This window comes from Emys orbicularis, chromosome 5, assembly GCF_028017835.1.
Source record: "Emys orbicularis isolate rEmyOrb1 chromosome 5, rEmyOrb1.hap1, whole genome shotgun sequence".
NCBI lineage: Eukaryota > Metazoa > Chordata > Testudines > Emydidae > Emys > Emys orbicularis.
In genome coordinates this window covers 18,235,622-18,259,398 of record NC_088687.1, presented here as the reverse complement: position 1 = coordinate 18,259,398, position 23,777 = coordinate 18,235,622, and the positions used below count along the sequence as shown (strand labels likewise).

General features: G+C 43.6%; 1 protein-coding gene across 2 annotated transcripts; it reads left to right on the top strand.

The window, feature by feature from the left end:
- The first annotated feature begins 1,138 nt into the window (after positions 1–1,138).
- TMEM150C (transmembrane protein 150C) lies at positions 1,139–20,561 on the top strand. Of its 2 annotated transcripts, none has more exons than XM_065405694.1 (7): positions 1,139–1,218; positions 2,935–2,988; positions 3,110–3,142; positions 3,266–3,333; positions 10,341–10,468; positions 18,036–18,085; positions 20,432–20,561. In XM_065405694.1, the coding sequence occupies exons 1-7, from the start codon at positions 1,139–1,141 to the stop codon at positions 20,559–20,561; spliced, it is 543 nt and encodes a 180-aa protein (XP_065261766.1). The 2 variants fall into 2 exon arrangements, with proteins under 2 accessions (XP_065261766.1, XP_065261765.1); XM_065405693.1 differs by having other exon boundaries at positions 18,036–18,213; positions 20,353–20,561.
- The last annotated feature ends 3,216 nt before the right edge of the window (positions 20,562–23,777 follow it).

The following is a 23,777-nucleotide window of genomic DNA, read 5'->3' as shown; positions in this document are numbered from 1 at the left end:
TATAATAGACAACTACACACACACACACACACACACACACACACACACACACACACACAGAATGAGTATGTACATATTTCAAGAGCTTTGTGACATATATTAGCATTTCTAAATGACATACATTGGAGCAATAGCAAGCCCCCATTCCTGTCCTGTTATTTCAAGTCTTCATCTTGCATGTTTTCCTCCGGAGAGTGTTTCCCTGTGGAATTGAGCTGTTCTGCCTGTTTTAATTTATCAAGAATCTGCGCACCCACGTATAGCTTCTTTAAACCTAAATGTCAAGAATTCAGTTTCTTAACAATTCCTAGTCTCAACGACATTCAGGATGGCAGCACTTGAACACAGAACCTTTGAATTCAGCCGAGTGCTCAGATTAGTTGGTTGCTGCGCACAGTGTGTGAGCTGAGGATGAGAACTAGAGAGGTGGGGAGAAAGATCACTCACTCACCAGGAATTATTTGGGGGAAGTTCTCTGTCTTGGCAATCTTTATTTGAGCTGTGGGCATCACTAAGAAAGCACATGTGGGTTTTAGTAACAAGCATGTTTTGATGGGAAGCTAGGTTGCCATTTTTAAGGGAGAGTGTGGCCTACTGGTTAGAGCAGAGAACTGGGAGCTGGCGCTGTTGGGCTCTATCCCAGCAGTGTATTCTTGGGCTGATCACTCAGGGAGAGGCGTTAAAAAATGCCTGCTACTAAATTCCTATTTGAAAATCTCCCTCCGATGTGATTTTTCTGTGCCTCAGTTTCTCCTTTTTGCAAAATGAAAATAATACCTACCCTATGGGGGCCTGGGGAAATGTAACTAATATTTTAACAAGGATTATAGACTGCTTTTCATTCCTGGGCTGACGGTCATCAGGGCCGGAGTCTGTGACCCTTCCATGCATTGAATAGTCCCTTACTGCACAAGTGCTCTCCCTGAATTGCAGGGGGGTTTCTCCTGGAGTACCAGGATCACTCTGCATGAGCCAGGAGCAATAGTGATCATTCTGCATTACCAGGTTCTCAGTTTCACATACCCTAGTCAGACTTGTTTTACGTGTTCGAGGGGGGAAGGACATGATGTCTCCAGTAGCTCTTAACTCTGTTGTCTTTGTTTTGCATTACACTTTATTGTCTTTGTTTCTAGCAGGCATGGATGGGAAGAAATGCAGCGTGTGGATGTTTTTACCTCTTGTGTTCACCCTGTTCACTTCAGCTGGGTTATGGATCGTGTAAGTGATCTTCCGCTTGGGTTTTGGGGTATGTGTGTGTGTGGGGACTGAGATAAATCAGGCTTTCCCAAATGTTGCAATAGAACGGACCACATCTGAATAGAGAGCGTTGCTCACTGACCTCTCTGCGCCCACTGAGGCAACTCCAGCAACTGCTTTCATCGGGCTGGATTAGCAGCTGGTGATCTGCCTTCAGCAAGGGGCAGGATGGAGCTGCATTGCCCAGGAGCAGAGCAGTGACGAACCCATGACTAGCAGACACGTTTTGGTCCCTGCTTCCCCCTTGCTCCTTTTTCTGGCACGACTTCCTTCTTCCTCTGTGTTGGTAAGTTGCCACCCGCCCCCTACCCTGGCCCATCCACTCCTCACTCATTGTGTGGGACTGGGAGCAGCAGCCCAGAGCGGCTTCTTTCCCCTCACGCAGTGTGGCCTGCAATGCAGGGGATGTACCCAGAGAAGTAAAGGGGCATTTTATGGCTCCAAACTCACCTGTACAGGTGCGTGGGTCATCTCACACATAATAATAAAATAATATTAAGAGAGTCATTATGTACCTTAACTTCTTTTAAAAAATGTGATTTAGCAGCTGGAAATGAGGAGAAGCGACCAGCTCTCCACAGATCTGCAGGAATTCACTGTTGGCCACGGTTCGGGAACCATGCGTTAATGATATCCTGACTGACGAGTATGTACGTTGTGGTCGCAGTTGTAACAGTAACCGCTGGATCCTGACCTCTATCACGTGACAGGGAATTAATCTTTTTAATCCTGCCCCATGTCAGATAACTGGAGTCAGAAAATAAGGGCTCGTCTCTTATCAGCTCTCCCACATCTCGCACTTGTATTACTGCAGCATGTGGAAAACATCTGAGGTAGAATTCTCTCTCCATTGAAGTCAGTGACAACTCCCATTAACTTCAGTGGGGCCAGGATTTCACCCAGGATGTAAAAAAAGAGAGAAGAGCTACTTTGAAAGGTGGAAAGTGGCTTATACAGGATACAGTACATTGAGGGGATATCATTCAGTGGGGCAGGTGGTCATTATGAGAACTCTTGCCTTAAGGTGATCTTTAAATTACAAGCCATCAACACTATAGAAATAAAATAAGGCTAAATGGCAATTATCCTATAATTAGATGGACGGGAACCTTAGTTACCCGGTCACAGTACCCACAATGGTACTGCCTGTTTGCATTTCAATTACATTATATGATCTATGTGACCAAAAGGTACAAAACCTATCCCCAAAGGTGTCCTCTAGACTGCTTCCATGCTTCCTCCCATTAATGGCTCTCTGCTGCGGAAGCAGAAGACAAAGACTGAACAGCCATATTTTCCTTTATACAATAGCTTGAGCATTGATATCAGTAGTGTCAGCTGGTAGCAAACAGTGTTGTAGTCTGTGGTAGAAAAGAATTGCTTTCAGGAAAACAAGGGGCTTTGATTATCATTACTAATCAAGGCCCAAATCCATAGAAGCACTTCAGCACATGCTTAAAGCTAAGTAAGTATGACTGATTTCAATGCGATTTTAGCACATACTTAAAATTAAGCCCATGTTTGAATGCTTTCTTGAATATGAATGGATATTAGACACTTAAAAGTGCTTTCCTGAATTGGGTCCCAAATGAATTTCTAAATTAAAAAACATGGTTGTCTTGGTCTTATATTGGCATTGTTTGTGTTTTCTAAACTGCTTCTTTCCTCTTTTGACAGATATTTTATAGCTGTGGAAGATAACAAAATTATTCCATTAAACGTGCCAGATCGGTAAGAGGTGGTGGTGGTTGTTGTTGTTTTGTTTTTAAATCAGTAACTTCTAACAAATATTATTAGAGACACAAAACAGCAAAATCTTTAATTCTGGCTTCTGTGTTTTTATGTCACTTAGGAAACCTGGTTCCAAAAGTCCCCCTTACATAAGGTAACTGGATCTCCTCCCCCCTCCCATTCCCCACGTATCATTCTGATTGATGGGTGTTATTTCTTTCTTTCTCTCTTTAGCTGTCTTAGTAGAGTTACAATGATACACTTTATATTTTTGAAGTATTGCAGGTGATGCACCCCCTGCAAGCTGTGTATTTAGCCAAGTCATGAACATGGCAGCATTTCTAGGTAGGAACCGCATGGGGATTTTTTTTTTTTTTTTTGTCTCTCTTAATTCACTTTAACAAGTCATTGGAACATGAGTAAAATCCAGTAGATGTTGCTGTCAAAGCTGATTATTTGAAACCTTTTAAAGAGGTGCTGCTAGTATGAAGCTAGTATTATTTTGTAATTATTTGTAAAAAGACAGAACAAAGCTGGATATGTTTGACCTTCATACTTTCCATTTTATTCTCTTCTTTTATCATCACACCTTAGCCTTAAGTCTGTATGACTGTGTTTTCGATGCATGGAATGATATTTTTTGTTTATTGATTGCTACTATAAAATCCTGCATGGAAACATTGTGTAATCGGTCATTGCATTTGACAAAATGTTATTTCTGAGGGTTTTTAAAAAAAATTCCATTAGTAAAAATATGGAAGTTCACAGCTTGCTTCTGATAGGGTGAAGCTTCTAACCAACGTAGTTGGGAGGAACACTTGATGGTTATAATGCTTGAAAAAATGTTTCATTGTTTTTGTCAATAAAACTTTTTGTTATGCCTGAGATACCGTAAGTATTTTCTCCTGAAGCTACGTCGACAAATGAATCAAAATGATAATACTGAGTTAGTGCTCCACTGTTGTTACAGAGTCTGTCTTTGCCAGTGTGGCTGTGTATATTGTGGAAGCACCACTCAGAGTTCCGTAGTCGAGGCTGAGCTGAGTTTTGCACTTAAAGCAGGGAACCATTTGTTAAATATAAAAAGTACAGCAAATCTTCCCCCAAACCCAGGAAAATCAGAGTTCAGGTGACACTTAAATGATGTTAAGGATGGAAAGGTATAGTTAGGGCATCCAAACAGTCTTAACTCTGCCCTGGAGTGACATTGTAAAGGTGGTGATAGGGGGAATCTAATGACTTTAAAAATAAGTTTAACCACAAACACTATAATGCCTTAATCATCATCATATGGTTATTTCATTGTATCATTCCAAGGCAGAGTTAAGGCTTGGGGGTAAATTGCAACACCCAGCTCTACCACGAGCCTGCTGTGTGTCCTTGGGCAAGTCACTTCACCTCCCTGTGCCTCAGTAATGATACTCACCTCCTTTATTAAGAGAAATACTGATGAAAAGCGCTATATAACAGCTAAGTAGTAGTATTACTAATGTACTGTACCCTGAATTACTGATATGTGTATTAAGATGGAGTGAAAGTTGAAAGTAGTAGGGGAATATCAACATCTATACACACTGATATTTATGGATATATATTGGACCAGAACCTCAGCTAGTATAAATCAGTCTGCCTCCACTGACTTGATGGAACGGCACTAGTTTACACTATCTCTGGTCCTTGGTCATAACATGTGTACATGCCTGACACACACAGAGAAAGCTAAATACAATTCTATACACGCAATTGCAGTCTCTGCCCTCAAAGCCAAATATAACAATATGTACGTAGGAAACTTCTTGTCAGATTCCAGTGTGTTTGACATGAGTAAATACACATCTCCCTGTTGAGGTACTGAAATTTAAAGCCCCACTCCTACAATCAGATCTGTAGACTTTGCACCCACACAAAACCCCATTAAAGTCCATGGGCTTCTGTGTGGGTGCAGGAGTCTGCCTGCGTGCAGCCGATTTCATGATTTGATCTTATGTGTATGAGAATGAGTGAAAGTTATTTATGCAGTTGTAATGAAAGATCCAACGAACAAGGTGTTGAGGCTAAAACCTGCTACATGCCGTCAGCATTTTCTCTTTGAACCTCACCCAGTATTGCAATGAAAACTATAGCTATGCAACCCCAAGGCTGGAAACCAACAACAACAAATGTATTATGATGTCTATGGGCATTACCCTATCGGGATAAAGCAGAGCTCGTTTGAGCAGGCTGAATATCTGTTACATTGGATGCTTATGAGGGCTACTTCCAGCTTGTACCATTATTGACCTTAACTACACTGAAAGTGAAAGTTCATTCTTTGAAAAGGCTGTTTTTTCAGTTAAAAATGTTGACCAGCTCTGTTACTGATCACTTCAGAGATGGATGCAGGGATAAAAAGCTACACAACATTAGCAGCAGAATATTCCCCCTGAAACATATTGCCTTTGTCAGGCTCTGTCAGATTTCCACTTCAGCCACTGTTCAGGTGCTCAGATTACCTAGCCTTCAGCCTTGTTCCCTTCAACACCCCCCCCCCCACCATGCAGTAATATTCCCCATAAAATATACTGCCTATCATGTCCTATTGCACCATTATTGCCAGAATTTTAGGGTAGGAGGGCCCTTCGTTCATTCTTGAGGGGAAATTAATGTAATGTTCAATTTTTTTTTAATCTGCCTGAGTAAAACATGGAGGATCTTGGGATACTCATTTCAATACATTAATGGAGTCCAGTCCCGGGAATTTTGCCGTTGACTTCAAATCCAGCACGATCTATAGTAATGTCATTACAGATTGACAGAATCGGCTGGAATATGTACATATAGGGCTTAGATTTTCTAAAGTGACTAGTGATTGTGGGCAACTTTTTGGGTGTTCTATTTGAGACATCTCAAAGGGGCCTGATTTTCAGCGGCTGAGTGCTCAACACTTTGATCAACAAAATGAGTTATATTTTCCAGCCTTCTTATAGCCCTATCTGAGCATTCCACGTGACAGCTATGCAGCTGTTTGGTTCTAGAGGTGGGCAGGAAATGGTTTTCTCATGCTGTAAGCACTTCTGAGATATTGGGGGGGGGGGGGGGGGAAATCTGCCCTGAATTGGGATGAAAAATCAAAATCTTGGTTTGGGTCAATTGAAACCATTTTGTTTCCATAATTTCATTGTGATTTCAACTATTTTTTTAATTTTTACTACGAATATAATTATCTTACATTTCAAAGTGAAAAGTCAAAACAAAACTGGAATTTTTAATTTAAAATTTTGCAAACAAAATATTTCAACAATTTGAAAACTTTTTTCAGTTTTGTTTTTCGTTGAAAAATCATCAAAACCAAGCCTTTCCTGCAAACCGTTTTGGTTTGGATGAATCAGCATTTTCTATTGAAAAAAGATTAAGAAGAAAATTCCTGACCAGCTCTACTTAGTTTTGAAGCTTATAGTTAATTACCAAAATATTTTCCCTCTTTCAGATCACATCTAGCTCTTTCTGCTAATCCTTTATCATCTATATCTGCCCTCCCCACTCTCTCCCATGATTCTAAGAAATAATTAATGAGACTGGGATTTACTAGTTTTAGCTCAGAGACACTACAAGGTTCAGTGCTGCTTTATGATCTTTCATCTGGGGTAGTACCATCTGGTACATGCAAAAATAATTAACATCAGTGCTCAGCAAAGGATACCATCAATGTGCATCTCTCCATTTTGATATGGAGAAGGAACATTTTTTGTTGTTGAGAACATTGCTGTTTTTCTCTTGGTCCCTTCCTGCCTTATTTTTGAATACTCTTAATCACTGATAAAAACATCAATTGCCGAAATTTTCAAAAGTGACTAGTGATTTTGGGAGTACTCACATTTTTGGGTGTCTAGTTTGAGACGTGTTTTCAGAAAGTTCTGAGTGCCCAGCTTTGAAAATCAGGCCCCCTTAAGATGTCTCAACTGTCATCCAAAAACTGAGGGACCCAAAATCACTAGTCACTTTTGAAAATGTCGGCCCAGTAGATCTTGTTAGTTTGTACCACATAGTTGGATAGTGCCCAATTTGTCTTCCATTGAAATCAGTGGCAAAATCCTAAGAACAGGATCAATGTGTGTATTGAAATTAACATTTTAAGATTCTTTATCTCTTAAACAGATTGATTCAAAACATAATTGAACATTTACATTCACATCACTTGTGAATGAGCTAGGATTCTCCCTCTCCCATATACTCTGACAATAATGAAGCACCAGCACGGAAAGGCAGTTCATTTCACCATATTACTGCCTTGGGGTGCATTGTGAAGATGAAGATTGTGTAATTTAAGCACCTATATAATGGCTGATGTAGTCCTCCAAAATAGACTGTCACGTTATGTTGGAGTTACAAAACTGAAAGTGTAAATAATTAAGATGAAAAAGTCATGCCCATGCGTTGACTGGGGGGCTGCTGATGTTGGCATTTTGTTCAGGGTGAAACTCATTAGAGCCCACTTTAAAGAAAACATTTTCTCTGCATCAAGTCAAACAGATACAATGGAACCCTTTCAGGATAATACCTGGTAAATGTAATGCTTGGGCAACATGCTGAACTGAAATCCATGGAAACTGTTCATTTTATGCCTGATCCTGATCCCACTGAAGTCCATGGCAAAACTCTCATTGACTTCAATGGCTTAGGACCAAATCCTGTATGCACGGACCAGGTCCAGTATGAACATCAGCAATGCCATCATCCCAACACTGCCCTACCCCTATGTCTCAGGCATGATCTGTAGGGGTGAGAGTGGAGCTTGTGCTGAACAGAGGTGAACAAATCATTCATTTTTCGGGTCAGTGGCTGACCTGAAAAATTGGTTCATTTTGAACCTTAACTTAATGTTTTTAGTTTTTCTCATCAAAATGAAAAAACTAAAAATTTTTTTTAGGGTCAATGAAATCAACATTTTTCTAAAAAATTCCCCCCCCCCCAAGAAAACCAAATTCTTCATTTTAAAAAAAATGTAGCTGGAACTATTTGGACTGAATTCATTAATAGATTCAGTAGCCCAGTTCCCATTCTGGATGTCTGCTTGATTCTTGGTCTCCCTACAGAGGCTGCTAGCAAAATTCCACCTGTGAAATGGACAGTGCTCCAGGAGAGCTGGACTGCAATCAGCAGTTCATTTTTACATGACTGTCCACCAAATGGTTATTATTTTTGTGTCCCTACTGCTGTGGTTTGGTTTTCAACCTGTGACCTAGAGGTGCAGGGCTCTATCTCCTGTCATCTGTCTTATATCAAAAAATCTGACCTATTATTTTAAAAAACAACTACTAATGCTGAATGAATATATTTTAATGTACCGAACTAAATCAATGGAACCTACTTAGGAGAGAAATTCACCTTAGCACAGAGAGCATGAACAAGGTCTTATGCACCACATAAAACCTTAAAATAGGGCTTAAGAGGGACTATAAGGCAGATCCTGGGCCCTTTGTGCTGAGGTGAATTTCATTCTTGATGGATATCTGTTAAAACAGAAGATCTAGTTAAACCATGCAGTCGTTGTACAACAGGGGTAGGCAACCTATGGCACGTGTGCCAAAGGCGGCATGCGAGCTGATTTTCAGTGGCACTCACACTGCCCGGGTCCTGGCCGCCGTTCCGGGCGGCTCTGCATTTTAATTTTAAATGAAGCTTCTTAAACATTTTAAAAATCTTATTTACTTTACATACAACAATAGTTTAGTTATATATTATAGGCCAGGGATCGGCAACCTTTGGCATGCAGCTCGCCAGGGTAAGCACCCTGGTGGGCCAGGCCGGTTTGTTTACCTGCCGCATCCGCAGGTTCAGCCAATCGCGGCTCCCACTGGCCGCGGTTCGCCGCTCCAGGCCAATGAGGGCTGCGGGAAGTGGCGGCCAGCACATCCCTCGTCCCGCGCCGCTTCCCGCAGCCCCCATTGGCCCGGAACGGCGATCCGTGGCCAGTGGGACCTGCGATTGGCTGAACCTGCGGACGCGGCAGGTAAACAAACTGGCCCAGCCCGCTAAGGTGCTTACCCTGGCGAGCCACGTGCCAAAGGTTGCCGATCCCTGTTATAGACTTATAGAGAGAGACCTTCTAAAAATGTTGAAATGTATTACTGGCACGTGAAACCTTAAATTAGAGTGAATAAATGAAGACTTGGCACACCACTTCTGAAAGGTTGCCGACCCCCGTTGTACAACAAGGTTGTATGTGCAGGAGGCTGAAGGACATTAAAGTGGATTTTCAAAAGAAACATAAGGGAAATGTTGTGTCCAACTCCCATTGGATTTCATTTGAATTTAGGCACCTCAGCCCTTAGACTCCCATCATTCCTATTTGGGTTTGTCTAGATGTGTTAATTCTTCTTCCCCATGCCTTGCTGCCAGTCACCATTCCTAGTCCAGGAAGGAGATTCTGTGACTTGTTAAAGCTATCATATCTCCTTTAGCTCCTTTCCCATTAGGAAACTGACTTCTCGCTTACAAGGGGCAGTTCCCCGCCTCGGTCTGCCTGGTGCTGATCTGGTTAGGAGTGTGCTGAGAATGACATTGATGATCTTGAGCCCTGTATGAAATGCAGCGTTAGCTACCTAAAATGCCTTGTGCTATGGGCAAGGAGCATGGAAGACTTAGTCCAGTTCCCAGCGGACAGGTTCCCACCTACTTGTCTTTGTTTTTCCCCTTGCTGGCAGTCTTAGTAGATAGTCCTGCAAAGTGACCTGTACTCTCACCTCTAGAGGCTGATCCCTCTAGGTCAGAATTGTGATAAGTTGGCAGGGCAGTGAGAAGCTTTCTGTGCTGTCCCTGTTGTGTGCCCCACATTTGCAAGGACGCTTTTCAAATGTTTGTTTTATAAAACAATGTGAAGGGAGAGGGCCTGATCCAAGCTTCCGATCGGGTCCCTGCTGTGTGGTTCTGGAGGAGGTTGTATCATCAAATCGAACTCATCACAAATGTAGCTAATGGAATAAAAATTCACGCAAATCCTATTATCATCAGTGATGTACATAATGTCCAAACTGTGTCAAGTGCTTTACAGACCAATAATAAAGACACAGCCCTTGTCCAGTACAGTTTCTGTCTAGGTTTTAGACAAGGTGCAGTAAGTGACAGCAATAAATAATGGGGCATGGAGGGAAGAGAAGGAATTACCCAAGTTACTTACTGTGCTATTGCATCTTCTGCAATTAAATGCAAGGTGGAGTGTTCAAAAGCACTTAGCACTGGCCTACCTCTGCTCCCATGGCAGCTCATGCGAGTTTTACCAGGAGCAGGGTTAAGTGCTTTTGGAAATCCCACCCACTAGATTTGTGCTGTGTGGGTTTATAACACTGCGTCTGGCATTTTGTTTCCTTTTTCAGCACTTGTCGTTGCCGTTCTCCGCTTTATACAGCTGAAGCCAAAGGTGCTAAACCCCTGGCTGAATGTCAGCGGACTGGTTGCGTTATGCTTGACCTCGTTTGGAATGACCTTACTTGGCAACTTTCAGGTACCCCACTCCCACTTCCCCCTCCCTCCAGCTTATTGGTAACTAACATGTCATTCTTTTATGGATTTCCATGGGCATGTCATGAGAGCTGCATCCATTATCTATCAGCCCTACCTGCTGTGAGCACAGATCTCTCTGCTCCTGGAGCTGCCCATGGCAGGAGTACAGCTGCTAGCATGGCTGTCCACACTTTCGGCCTCCTCATACCCTCCTGCCCACTACCTGGGCCTGCTACTGCCTCTTAAATTGCTTCCCTGGTGGCAAAGGGAAGGTGGCAACTGCCATTAGTAGCACTGATGATTGATTATTCCTAATAAACTTTAAAATTTGAATCTGTGACACCTGGTGTTCCATCTCCTGGCACCCAACAGCAGCTGGGAGCCTGCCTTACCCCTGGGCAGGCACTGGGCTTGACAGACAAGTGCCTAGGCTTGGGGACTGCACTGGAGGGTGGCCAGCCCTGGGAGCTTGCACACACTTCTATGCTAACAGCAGGCAGGACTGCCAACACAGGGCCTTGTCAACTGTCTGAAATGGGCCATCTTGATTATCACTACAAAAGTTTTTTTTTCTCCTGCTGATAATAGCTCATCTTAATTAATTAGCCTCTTAGAGTTGGTGTGGCAACTTCCACCTTTTCATGTTCTCTGCATGTGTATATATATCTTTTTACTATATGTTCCATTCTATGCATCTGATGAAGTGGGCTGTAGCCCACGAAAGCTTATGCTCAAATAAATTTGTTAGTCTCTAAGGTGCCACAAGTACTCTTGTTCTTTTTGCGGATACAGACTAACACGGCTGCTACTCTGAAACCTATGATTAGAATGTATGTCGGTGTTTTACCTCCTGCCTATCCTTTGACTGGCCACAGGAGGGACTTTTTATATAAACACTGAAGGCATTTCCTGCTGTGAGTCATTGCCCGGGCTGTAGTTCTTTCAATTCTGAGTCTGTTCTGCATGTGTTATTGTTACAAACAAGCTGTCAGCTGTCATTTTGAGACACCACAAGCTTGCTCTAGAGTGGGAGTGTGTCCACTGTACTCATGTGTCTGCTTGTCTCTTAGATGAACATGAAATCTTAGGGGGAGGTTTTCAAAAGTATTTAAAGTCAATGGAGGTTGTGTTCCTAAATCCCCTACGTGTCTTTGAAAATCTCCCCCTATGGGATTGCTAGCAATGCAGCTCTGACTGGTAACTGCTGCGCAAGTATGAGAAATTATGCTGGGCCAAATTCTCTGCAGGCATAGCTCTATAGAAGTCAGTGGTATCATGACAGCAGAGAATTTGGCCCATTAGTTTTATTGAACTGGAAGAATATGTCGGTTTTCTTTATTTAAAAAAAAAAAAAAAAAAATTGAAACAAGTGACCTGTTGGCAGTAATCATGTGTCTGCTTGTAACATGTTCCAGTCTGACTTTTTATTAAGGATGAGCCAATCAGATACTTTAGGCCAGATCCTCAGCTGGTGTTCACCAGTTCGATGTAGCTTCATTGACATCACCGCCCAATTCTCCTGTCTAGCAGCTTGCGGCCTTGGTTTTGCCTGTGAACCCCCAAGTTGTAAGAGCTAGCCCGATGCTTGTCCAGCTGTGTGAAGGGGAATCTGCGAGAGGTGGGGCCGGCTTTAGGAAACCAAATCTCAAAGTTCTCCTTCCTTCTTTCCAGTATTTTCCTCTCTAGCGAAGGCTGGTTCTTTAGAAGCTGTTACAGTAAATCACTGTAGGCTATATATTCTGGTTTAATAAAGCCACACCTTGCTGGTTAACAGCGCCCTTCTTTGGTCTTGTGCCAAACCACCACCAAGGCATGTCAATGTTAGACCATAGTACATGCCCTTGCTTCCTTATTGTTTAGTGAGAACACCACAAAATATAGTAGATGGCTTGCGTTAGTGTCTCTGGACAAGATCTGTTCTCTGGGGGATGTTGAGAGAGAGCTTAACACACTAAAAGCTACCACAGCAAAGGTAACATGGTCCCTTGTTGGCTCACACCATCTATCTGTTTTCTATTTCCACCCATTACCATAGTATCTGTATGCCTTCCACATGAAAGCAGTAGCCAGATCCTTAGTGGACTGCATAGAATCTCTGGCTCTTCTCCCTTTTTGGGGGTAAACACTTTTCTGGGGGTAGGCTTTTTATTATTTTAGATTTTATTAATTCCCCTCCCCTTTTTTTGTTTTTGTTTTGGTTGCTTAGTGTGTATTGGGTAAAAGAGGGGTCAGTGTTAAGATTGTCATTATTATGGTGGAATGGATTTCTCAAAGAGGAAGGTTTCACAGCTTTTCCTAGAGGTGGTCAGAGTCAGGAATTGCCTGGCCGTCTCTGGAGGATTGTTCCATAGCCAGATCCATTTGACAGAGAGTGACTTGTCTCTCACATGCTTCATCCTGGGCTTTATGATCTGGGTTGTCCCAGAGGAGCTCAGATATGACGGTGGTTCACAGATGGAAATTCGGTCTCTAATGTAACTCTGGGGCTTGATCCATTAATTGCTTTGGAAATTAGGGCCAAAGCCTTAAGCTGGCATGGGAAGCTGACTGGAGCCAGTGGAGGGACTTGAGCAGAGGGCTGATGTGCTCACGGTGGCTTGAGCCATGGAGAAGTTGGGCAGTTATATCCTGAACCAGCTGGAGCCTGGGCATTGTCTTCCCATTCAGCTCCAGGTCCAGTGAGTTACAGTGATCCAGGCTGGAGAGAACAAATGCATGGATCCCTGTGGCCAGGTCTCTGTCTGGCAGGAAGGGATGAGGTTTCCTTGCAAGCTGGAGGTGAAAACAGGCGTTTCTAGAAACTGATGCTATGTGGTAATCCAGGTTTATGGAGGAGTCAAACAGGACAATGGGGACTGTGCACCTTCAGTGGAAGGTGGAGACAATGTCTAGGCCAGCTCTTCTAAGCATTTCCCCTTTCAAACCACTATCACTTCAGCTTGAGACAGGCAGTCTTCATCCAAGAGCTAATTTCTTGTTGATTTTTCTGACATTTTAGTAATGGCGGGGTTGTGTCAGCTGAGAATGAATACACTGCTCTACAGCCAAAATGCTTCTGAAATAAATGTAGTCAAACTTTACTAATTCTGGGTCACTGAGAACGAAAATGATGCTTAAAATTGTTGATTGGCTCTAGTTTTCAAGATATGCTATTGGGTCAGTATATACGACCCTTGACTTGGGAATGGCGGAGGATAAGTGAGTTATAAAGGGAAGGGATCTCAATTTAAACCAGAAATGACTAAAATACATCTTTGACTGGATCTATGAATAAATCTATGACTGGGTTTGGACAGTACTTGCTTTTTAGGCAAAACAATGAATGATGCAATCTGAAGCTGGTATTGTGTCATACATGATATGAATTGCATCATGTTATTCGTAGAAGTCATGGATGATGCAATCATAACGAAGCTTACATCACTCTGCTGAACAAATTGCCCTATATCATCTCTAGAAATCATACAGTGTCGTGCTCTCTTATTTGTCAGTGTTTGATTTTGCAAAGGGACACATTTCTGTTTAGCCAAAGTGAGCAGAGATGCCTCGTACTTGTGTGAACAGTGCAGATAACTTCTGCTATGTTTGTGGTGAAGTGACTTTTGCATCACAAAAGTGCAGTATAACCACTATGATTAAGAAAGCCTATCACCTTTATTTTGGCTGCAAAATTGGAGATCAGGACAAGAGGTGGGCCCCACACATATGCTGCAACACTTGTGCAACAAATCTTTGCCAGTGGTTGAACAGGAAAAGGAAATCTATGCCTTTTGCAGTGCCAATGATTTGGAGAGAGCCAACAGATCATACCAGCAACTGCATGGTGCCTCCAGTTGGGAAAGGTGTGTCAAAGAGGAAAAAGTGGACTGTGCATTATCCAAACATTCCATCAGCTATACACCCAGTACCCCACGGAGAAGGACTGCCGGTTCCTGATGCACCAGAATCATTCTCACTTGAGTCAGACGAGGAAGAGGAAGAGGATGAAACTTCTGGTCCTGAACCATCAATGTCACAGGACCCACATTTTCTCCCATCCTCCTCCTCTGAACCACACCTCATAACACAAGGTGAACTGAATGACCTTGTCAGGGATTTGGAACTACCCAAGAGTAAGGCAGAGCTGTTGGGCTCCAGATTACAGCAGTGGAATCTCCTGGCAGGTGATGTTAGGGTTTCCATGTTCCGTGACCGTCAAAAGGATCTTGTCCCATTCTTCTTCATGGAAGGTGATCTTGTAGCCTGCAACAACATCGATGGTGTGATGGCAGCCCTCAACATCGTTCACGATCCAGATGAGTGGAGACTGTTCATTGATTCATCGAAGACGAGTCTTCAAGCTGTTTTACTGCATAATGGCAATGTTTTGCCATCAATTCCAGTTGGTCATGCAGTCCATATGAAGGAAACCTATGACAACATGAAACAACTTTTGAGGTGCATAAACTATGACCAACATCAGTGGCAGCTTTGTGGCGATTTGAAGGTTGTTGCTCTCTTGCTTGGTCTGCAGACTGGATACACAAAGTACTGCTGTTTTCTCTGCGAATGGGATAGTCGTGCAAGAGATTCCCACTACATCAAGAAAGATTGGCCACTCCGACAGTCATTGGAGCCTGGGAGGAAAAGTGTTCAGCATCCACCACTTGTTGAATCAAGGAAGATTTTGTTACCACCCTTACAAATCAAGCTGGGTCTGATGAAGAACTTTGTCAAGGCCATTGACAAAACACAAGCAGCTTTCAAGTACCTCCGTGGAAAATTTCCAAGGTTAAGTGAAGCTAAGATAAAGGAAGGTGTCTTTGTTGGTCCTCAGATTCGTGAACTTCTTCGAGATGATGCATTTGACCATGCACTGCATGGCAAGGAAAAGACGGCATGGAAAGCCTTCCAGTTAGTGGCAATAAATTTTCTCAGAAACAACAAGGCAGACAACTACAGGTTGTTGGTGGAAAACCTCCTCAAGGCATACAAAAGCCTTGGTTGCAACATGTCGCTAAAGATACATTTTTTGCACTCTCATCTAGATTTTTTTCCACCGAACTGCGGAGCAGTGAGCGATGAGCACGGCGAGCGATTTCACCAGGACATTGCAACAATGGAGAAACGCTATCAGGGCAAATGGAGCCCATCAATGCTTGCAGACTATTGCTGGACAGTGACAAGAGATGCTCCATTTAATGAATACAAGAGACAAGCCAAGAAGCGCCGAGTAGACACTGAATAGGACTAAACTATGTACAGAATAGTTTTTTGCCTTTTGTTTCATAATAAATTTTATTTATATAACCCTTTTGCTGATTTTTAAAGTGTTACATAAACAGGACAGGTGAAATATTATCATGTAAAGCAACCATAAACACATGAAAAGACCTAGGTTTACAGTTTATGATTAAAACTCTACTAGCTACACAATATACATAGACATAAAATGTAAAAACTTAAATATCTTAGAAACAGTAGCCAATCAGTTGTTTTTTCATTGTCATATTTGAATTCAGCACATCAAAATACATAATAAATAGCACATTTTATCTCTGAAGCAGACGACTTCTCAAAAATTGTAGACCAGTGATATAGATAAAGATAGAGGGAGGGAGGGGGGAGGCTGTGCAGCCATGCAAAGGGACGTGTGTGCTATGGAAATGGTCCCACATAATGTAGAAGGCAGTGCTGAGGGGAGGTAAGAGAGGTCTGAGGCCAGGCCATGGATTCACCATTGCACATGGATCTTGTACCACGTGCAACCAGCGCAGAGGGGCTGTTGCTGCTATTCCAGGTCATAGGCTGGTGTAACGACTCTCGGACTTTGAGGCCAGAAGGGACCATCATGATCATGTCGCCAGGCCTCCTGCACATTGCAGGCCACAGAACCTCACCCTCCCACGCCTGTAGTAGACCCCTAGCCTCTGGTTCAGTTACTGAAGTCCTCACATCATGATTTAAAGAGAATCCACCATTTATCCTAGTTTAAACCTGCAAGTGACCCGTGCCCCACGCTGCAGAGGAAGGTGAAACCCTTCCATGGTCTCTGCCAATCTGACCTGGAGGGAAATTCCTTCCCGACTCCAAATATGGCGATCAGTTAGACCCTGAGCACATGGGCAAGACCCACCAGCCAGACACCTGGGAAAGAATTCTCTGTAGTAACTCAAAGCCCTCCCCATCGAGTGTCCCATCTCTGGCCATTGGAAATATTTGTTACTAGCAGATGCCATTGTAGGCAAGTCTCATCATACCATCCCCTCTGTACACTTAGCAAGCTCAGTCTTGAAACCAGTTAGGTTATTTTGCCCCTCATCTTCCCTTGGAAGGCCATTCCAAAACTTCATTCCTTCATCTAATTTCAAGTCTAAACTCGTTGCTGGCTGAGTGGCAGCCCCACTCCCTGCCCCTGGGCTAGGGGTGGATGGATGGCTTTCAGCTCCCTGCACTCCACCTACATAGAGCCCTATAATACTCAGGCGTTTTGTGGGTGGAGTGAATTTCACTAGCTGTGTCAAGGACAAGCTGGAAAACTGAAAGACAAGACCAAGTGAATCTATTATTTATACCTGCTTCCAAAGTGTGCAAGGTGCTTAAACAAAGGGTCTGCCCCTGCCTTTTTGAACAAAAGCCACAATGCTGTATGTATCATTTGCCCTCAGAGTCTGAATCAGACAGGGTCATGGTCCCAAATCACTCCCAGTGAGCCTCCAGTGACTTCACTGACAAAGGGTGCATTTGACTTGCTCTGATCACGGTGAAGTAGCAGCAGACACTCCCAACAAGGTTGCTTTTTTCTAGATGAATTCTTATTTATAGATAAAATCTGAGATTTTCAAAGCTTCCCAGACAAATTGGACACACCTCTCCTTTTGATTGGAATGGGAATTGTGCGTCCAAATCCCTTAGGTGGCTTTGAGAATCTCACCCAAAAAGCTTCCCTTTGTCAGAGTCCAAGCCAGGCTTGTGATGCCCTTGTCTTGCTTGTTACTTCCCAGGTGACTTGGCCTCCCCTAAATTAAGTCACTGTGACTGGATAGCTAGTATGTAACTACCCAGTCCTGCAAGCTCAGAGCAAGAGGACGCCCGTGTCCTAATGGAACCCCTTTGAAGTCAGTGGGGCTCCACCTGCACGGAGCTCATTCATTGCAGGACTATAAGCGTCAGTGTTCATGTCCACTGACCAAGGCCCAAAGAATTGTCCCAGCATGCACTGGCCACGGTGGAGAACCAGCAAAGGATTTTCTGCAGGAAAAATCCCTTGATTGTTTTTCCCGCAGCCTTGCCAGAGAGCTGGCGGGGATGTTTGCAGGACATCACTTGGTCCACTGCTCTTTGGTTTGGGAGGAAATTCTGCTTGCAGCAGCATCTAGGTTATAAACAGCTGGACCTCCCATACGCCTAGGTTGTTTTATGTTGCAACTGGGGTAGGAAAGCAGCATTGGCTGTGTATTTTGCAACAGATGATTCTTCTTTAATATTACACCCCTTGTTCCCGAAAGTAGGATCACACTGAGGAATTGTATAGATGTTTTTTTCTTTGGGACGTATCAAAGCAATCACAAGTTCCTTTTTCTTTGTAGCTCTCCAGCGATGAAGAAATTCATAATGTCGGCACCTCCCTGACGTTTGGTTTTGGGACCCTGGCCTGCTGGATTCAGGCTGCCTTGACACTCAAAATAAACCTAAAGAATGAAGGAAGAAAAGCTGGGATTCCAAGAGTTGTCTTGTCAGCCACTATAACCCTGTGTGTGGTCCTTTGTATCCTTTTGCCTTGCTTGCTGGACCTGCAGGCACCTAGAATAACACGCCTGCTTATCATGGAAGGAGGGGATTTAAAAAGTAATGTATGGTATAAAACTGCTTTCCCCCTTTATAGCATTGTCTGTTCTAGGAGCTCAAAACATTTATGGCTACTAATTAATTTAGCCTCACGTTTACCCCCGAGGTAGGTTAATATTGTTATCCCTGTTTTACAGGCGAGGGTGGGATAGCTCAGTGGTTTGAGCATTGGCTTGCTAAACCCGGGGTTGTGAATTCAATCCTCAAGGGGGCCATTTAGGGAACTAGGGTAAAAAATCTGTATGGGGCTTGGTCCTGCTTTGAGCAGGGGGTTGGACTAGGTGACCTCCTGAGGTCCCTTCCAACCCTGATATTCTATGACACGGGGAGATGGTAACCTGTCCTAGGTCATTTGCACAGGAGCACTATGCGGCAGGAGCAGATTCTAATGGCCTGTTTTGTGATAAATCCAATCCTGGGCATGAAGCTATGTGGGAGGCTGTTCGTTTTTTTAGCTGTAAATGTGTGTGATCCTTTCTTCTCAGGGTGCAGGTTAAACAACAATCTTCTAGAAAAGGTAGGCGGATAAGTGGGTCCTGTAACAGAGTCAAAGGTCACATCTACACTGCGTTGAGGGACCCGGTTACAGCGTGGAGGGTCCCCCAGTTTAGCCTGGTCTTGTACTGCAGGAAGGAGCTGAATCTTGTTTTAACCATGTTCCAGCCCTGCGAAGTCCATGTTAGGGAAGTTTGTGTTGGAACTGGGTCCCCAGCATGGTAGTTTTAATACCGTAGATAAGACAAAGGAGTAACAGTGGAGTGTGAGGTCAGTGTTTATTAAATGCCAGCAGCGTGCTCGGCATAGGGTGACCAGACGATATTTAGGCATTTGTCCCGCGTCCCGACCGATCTTTGGTCGGGACGCAATTTGTCCCAATATTTCGCTCCGCCGGCAGCACTGTTTTTTGTTTGTTCATTTTTGCTCCGCCGGCGGACTCCCCCCTAACCCCCCATGTGTCTTGATATTTTCTTCCTCTCATCTGGTCACCCTAGCTCGGCACAGCATGAGATCCAGACAAAGACACAGTCCCTGTCCCACGGAGCTGAGTCCAAGTAGGCAGACAACGCAAAAAGCCTTAGGAGACTCGGAGGAAGGTTTGATCTCAGACTATGTTGTTTCTTCTTCAGTATAATGGGCAAGTGATGGTCTTTTTACTGGTGTAGGTCAGTGTTTCCAGGCTTCCCCAAAATGGTTGGTTTTGCAGAGGATCTGGAAAGGGTGGTAGGAGGAATAAGTGGGTTTAGTCTTAGCCCAGAATGGGACTGATCCTGTTCTCGTTGAGAGGCAGCATGGTCTGTGGCTAGGGCACTCAACTGGGACCCAAAAGTGGGTTCTGTTCCCAGCTCTGCCACTGAGTGGCTGTTTGGCCTTGAGCAAGTGACTTTACCTCTCTGCAGGGCCGACGAGAGGGGGGGGAAGCCGGTACAAATTACCGGGGTCCGGAAGGGGGCCCGGGGCCCAACTATGTTGCATATGTTTTTGTCTTTCTCGGTAGTATCATTGTCTGTCGATTGTTTTCCGAGTATTTCTGACTCTATACGAACATTCGCTTCTGCGCTTTGACAGTATGACACTGCAGTCTCATGATGGGGGGGCCTGAAAAAAAATTTTCACCAGGGCCCGAACCCGCTCTCGGCGGCCTTGCCTCTCTGTGCCCTTTTCATCATGGGGATGATACTTCCCCATCTTTGTCAAATGCTTTGAGATGTACAGGTGAACAGTGCAGTGCAAGAGCTAAGCACAGTTTTAGTGGAAATAGAAGCATGTTCATTATCCACATGAAAGTGTTGCCACATGTAACAGGCTTGCAAATGTCCCTGGTTTGTCCAGTTTCCTGCTGAACTAGATAGTTGACATTCACCCTGTCCCTGATTCTCTATTAAATACCTTTTTTAATTGCACATTGGTTGCCACTATCCAGTGGATTATATTTAAGTGTAAAAGGAAGGCAAGATTTTATCACCTCACGCATTTGAAAAACAACCCAGAGCTGCTCTACCTGCTCTCATCCAGGACTAAGGCTGCTCCGACATGTTCTCCTTGACAGCTCTTCTCCAGACTTCATCCTGATGGCACAGGGGATCCATATGCATGCAGCCAGGATCCAGTGGGGCTTGGTGATGTGCTTCCTCTGCTACTTCGGCACCTTTGCTGTGGAGTTCAGACACTACAGATTTGAGATCATTTGCTCCGAGTACCAGGAAAACTTTCTGAGCTTTTCCGAAAGCCCGTCTGAAGCCTCCGAGTATCAAACAGATCAGGTGTAGCCCTGCCCTCGTTACATGGCAGGTGGGCTGGTGTGGTCACGAGATTTAACCCATGACCTCATTACATTTTTTTTGACAAGTTCATTTTCCATGTACAGTCACAGACGTATTGCCAAAGGGCTCTGAGGGCAGGTGTTTAAGAGCAGAGCAAAAACCAAGGACCTATCTGATCAAATCTGAAAACACCAATGTATGTGTAAAGGAAGGCCGACTGCTAAGTTTGTGCTAGAGAGGTCTCTCTCCTCAACCCCTGTCCCATTCATCTTAGAAATATCCTAATCCTCACAAGGCTACTGTCAGGTAGGTCATATTATCCTCATTATACAGCTGGGGAGACGACTTCTCCAGGGTGACAGGTCAGTTGGAGTTAGTACTCACGCTCCTACTCCTGCAATCAGACCACTAGAGTGCACTTGTCTCAGGTTTCAATTGGTTTTTATTGCCTTGTTGTTGGACAGGGGTAACTTGATTGTGAAGTGAGGAAGAATTACCAGCTGGTTTCATGGCAGCTGGACTTGGAATCAGTCAGTGGAAGAAGAGAGCACAAACATACTGGCCCTTGCTTAAGGATAGGCACTTCTTCCCGTTTGGAAAGCAGGTAAAGGTGAGGCCTGGTTTGGGAAAAACTAGACAACTAAAAAGGCGGTGAAACAGACAGTGGTGGTCAGCAGATGCCCACCTTGTTGTGGTACTGAGGCAGCCCACCTGCACCAAAGCGAAAATAGAAAACGCATCCCAACGCAGCGTGGGTGGGGCTGGGCTACATCTCAGTGTGGTATGGTCGGAGCAGCTGTGACCCACGGGAACAAAGAGCACTGGGTTAAAATGTGAACGTTTCTTCTGCCCAGCGGGGACAAAGAGGGTGTTTTTTTTATTTGTAGTGCTTCCATAAAATACTGTGTATAATATTTAGAAAGCTGCTTTTCTCACCGTTTCTCACTGACAAGGGGAACCTTGTCTGAACTTAGTCTGAGTGAAGACTCTGGCTCATGTCTGATCAGAACATCATAAATTCAGGCAGATTTTACTGGATGTAGGTTTATTTTACTGCTTATGCACTAATGGTGAAATTCACCCTCTGCAGAGGCCTTTGCCTCAACTTACCTACCTATGTGCCCAATTCAGCAACGGACTCCGATTGGTTGGATCCCTGCAGAGCCCCATTGAAGCCAATGGCAGCTGGAATCCACCTGTGCAGTCTTTGTTGAAGGATCAGGGTCATAGGGCTTAAGTGTGACTTAAATGGTGGACTGGCCTAGCTCTGGCCCTCTGCATGGGGCTGAATTCACCTTAAAAGTTCAGGATAGTAAAGAAATAGCTACAGGTAGAGATGGCTAGACAAAAACCCCAACAGAACTCGGAGGAGCTTTCATTCCATTCCTAAAGGGGATGGAGCTATACTACCGATGATCTTGATTCAATGGCCAAAACTAGGAGACTTTTCATAATGTAAAATAAATACAGCTCAAATTATAGAGCAGGTTGAAAAACCAGCATTTCCAAATCAAAATTGTTTGGCTTTGGGGAGTTTAGTTTTTTGAGGAAAAGTCTAGATTTTCTGCAGAAAGGACACGGTTGGCGAACAATTTCATTTTGACAAAAACCCAATTTTCCACTGAAATACAGTTTTGATGGAAAATTTTCAACCAGCCCTATGAAATTGATTACTTTGGGGCAGATTCTACACTTGATTACCCTGGTGTAACTACAGAGTAACTCCACTGAATGGAGAGTTTACATCTGGCTGCAGAATTTGGGCCTTTAGTAATTATCTAAGAATAGGAAAAAGTTAGCAGGACACTTTCAGGGAAGGGAACGTGTGGGTGTGTTAGTCATTAAAATGAAATAGTGATAGGTTTACCACCTGTTAGGGGAAGACTCAAAGTAACATAAAGCCAATCCACGTATCTTTTCCTTTTCTTCACTGCCAGGGGAAGAGGAGACTGGTAGGAACACACATAAATGGAGAATCTCACACACATGTGCATATTGAGCAGAGAGTAGTAAGGTTTTGTTTAAAAAGTGTTTACTGTAAATAGTCCACTGAGACATTTTTTAAAAATCAAATAATGCTTTTGTTTTATCATTTTATATTTTGAAATTTTATCAAAGAAAAAAATGAAGTTTGTGAATTTTTTCCACTGACAATATGCAATCCAAGCTGAATTTCAGGCTTTTGGTGATGTACTGTACATTTCTTAAAGTATTTCTAATAGCACATTTCAGTACAGCTGAACAATAACTAATATACACTGAAACATGACCACTAAATAAACTTCTTTTATGGAAAGAGTGAGTTTTATTCCCTCCCCCCATATACAGTTTCATTATGACAAATGGAACAAGGTGTGAGCAGATAGTCACTTTGCATCGTGATACAATGGTACACATCAACTTTACCTAAATCCAATGCCCAGTCAGTCATGCCGATATGGCTACAGCAGTAACCGTTGTGAATCTGGTACGTTTCTGCAGTGTGCTCAGATCAATTTAACTAAGCAGTGGGCCACAGATGTGTTCAGATTAGCTGGGTCTCCCTCTCGAGACAGGGCAGCTACTTCCCTAAGGACCTGCCATCCCAGTTTAAAAGGGAGGTGCTGTCAAGATGCATTTTATTTTTTGCAAAGACCATCTCTGTGTTACTAGCAACACTGACCTGCCACAGCATTTTACAAATGTATTTGGGCATTTCTAATGTTGATTTAATCTTGGCATTCTATTTAAGGCCCAGTCCTGCTACTGGATCTATTTGTACAGGCTGGTTCAGAGCCTGTGGAAATCCTCTTACCTGGACATAATGGGCCCTACTTGCCCTACTGAATGCAGGCTCAGGGCCCACGTTTGGGTAGTGGGACAGATGAGCCTGTTTTACTTTCTAGTTCTCAGGCACAGTATTGCCAAACCCACATATTCAAAAATCATGATTATTTTTAAATCTCATTTTTAAAATCTGGGGTTGGATTAGAAGGAGCATCGTAATCTGCGCACAAACTCTTCCTAGAGTTACACATGGGAAATACTGGCATGAAAGCTGGGGAAATGCACCTTCTCATCCCAACATGCAACCCTAGGATCTTCATTTTCCCTCCCTCACCTAGCTTCAGTGGCTGTAGTAACAGTATGAGCAGGGGGATATGTTCACACTTCCCACCTCTGATCATAACCTGACCCTAACAAAGCTTCCCCTTGGTCTCTTTGCTGATGAACGTATCTCAT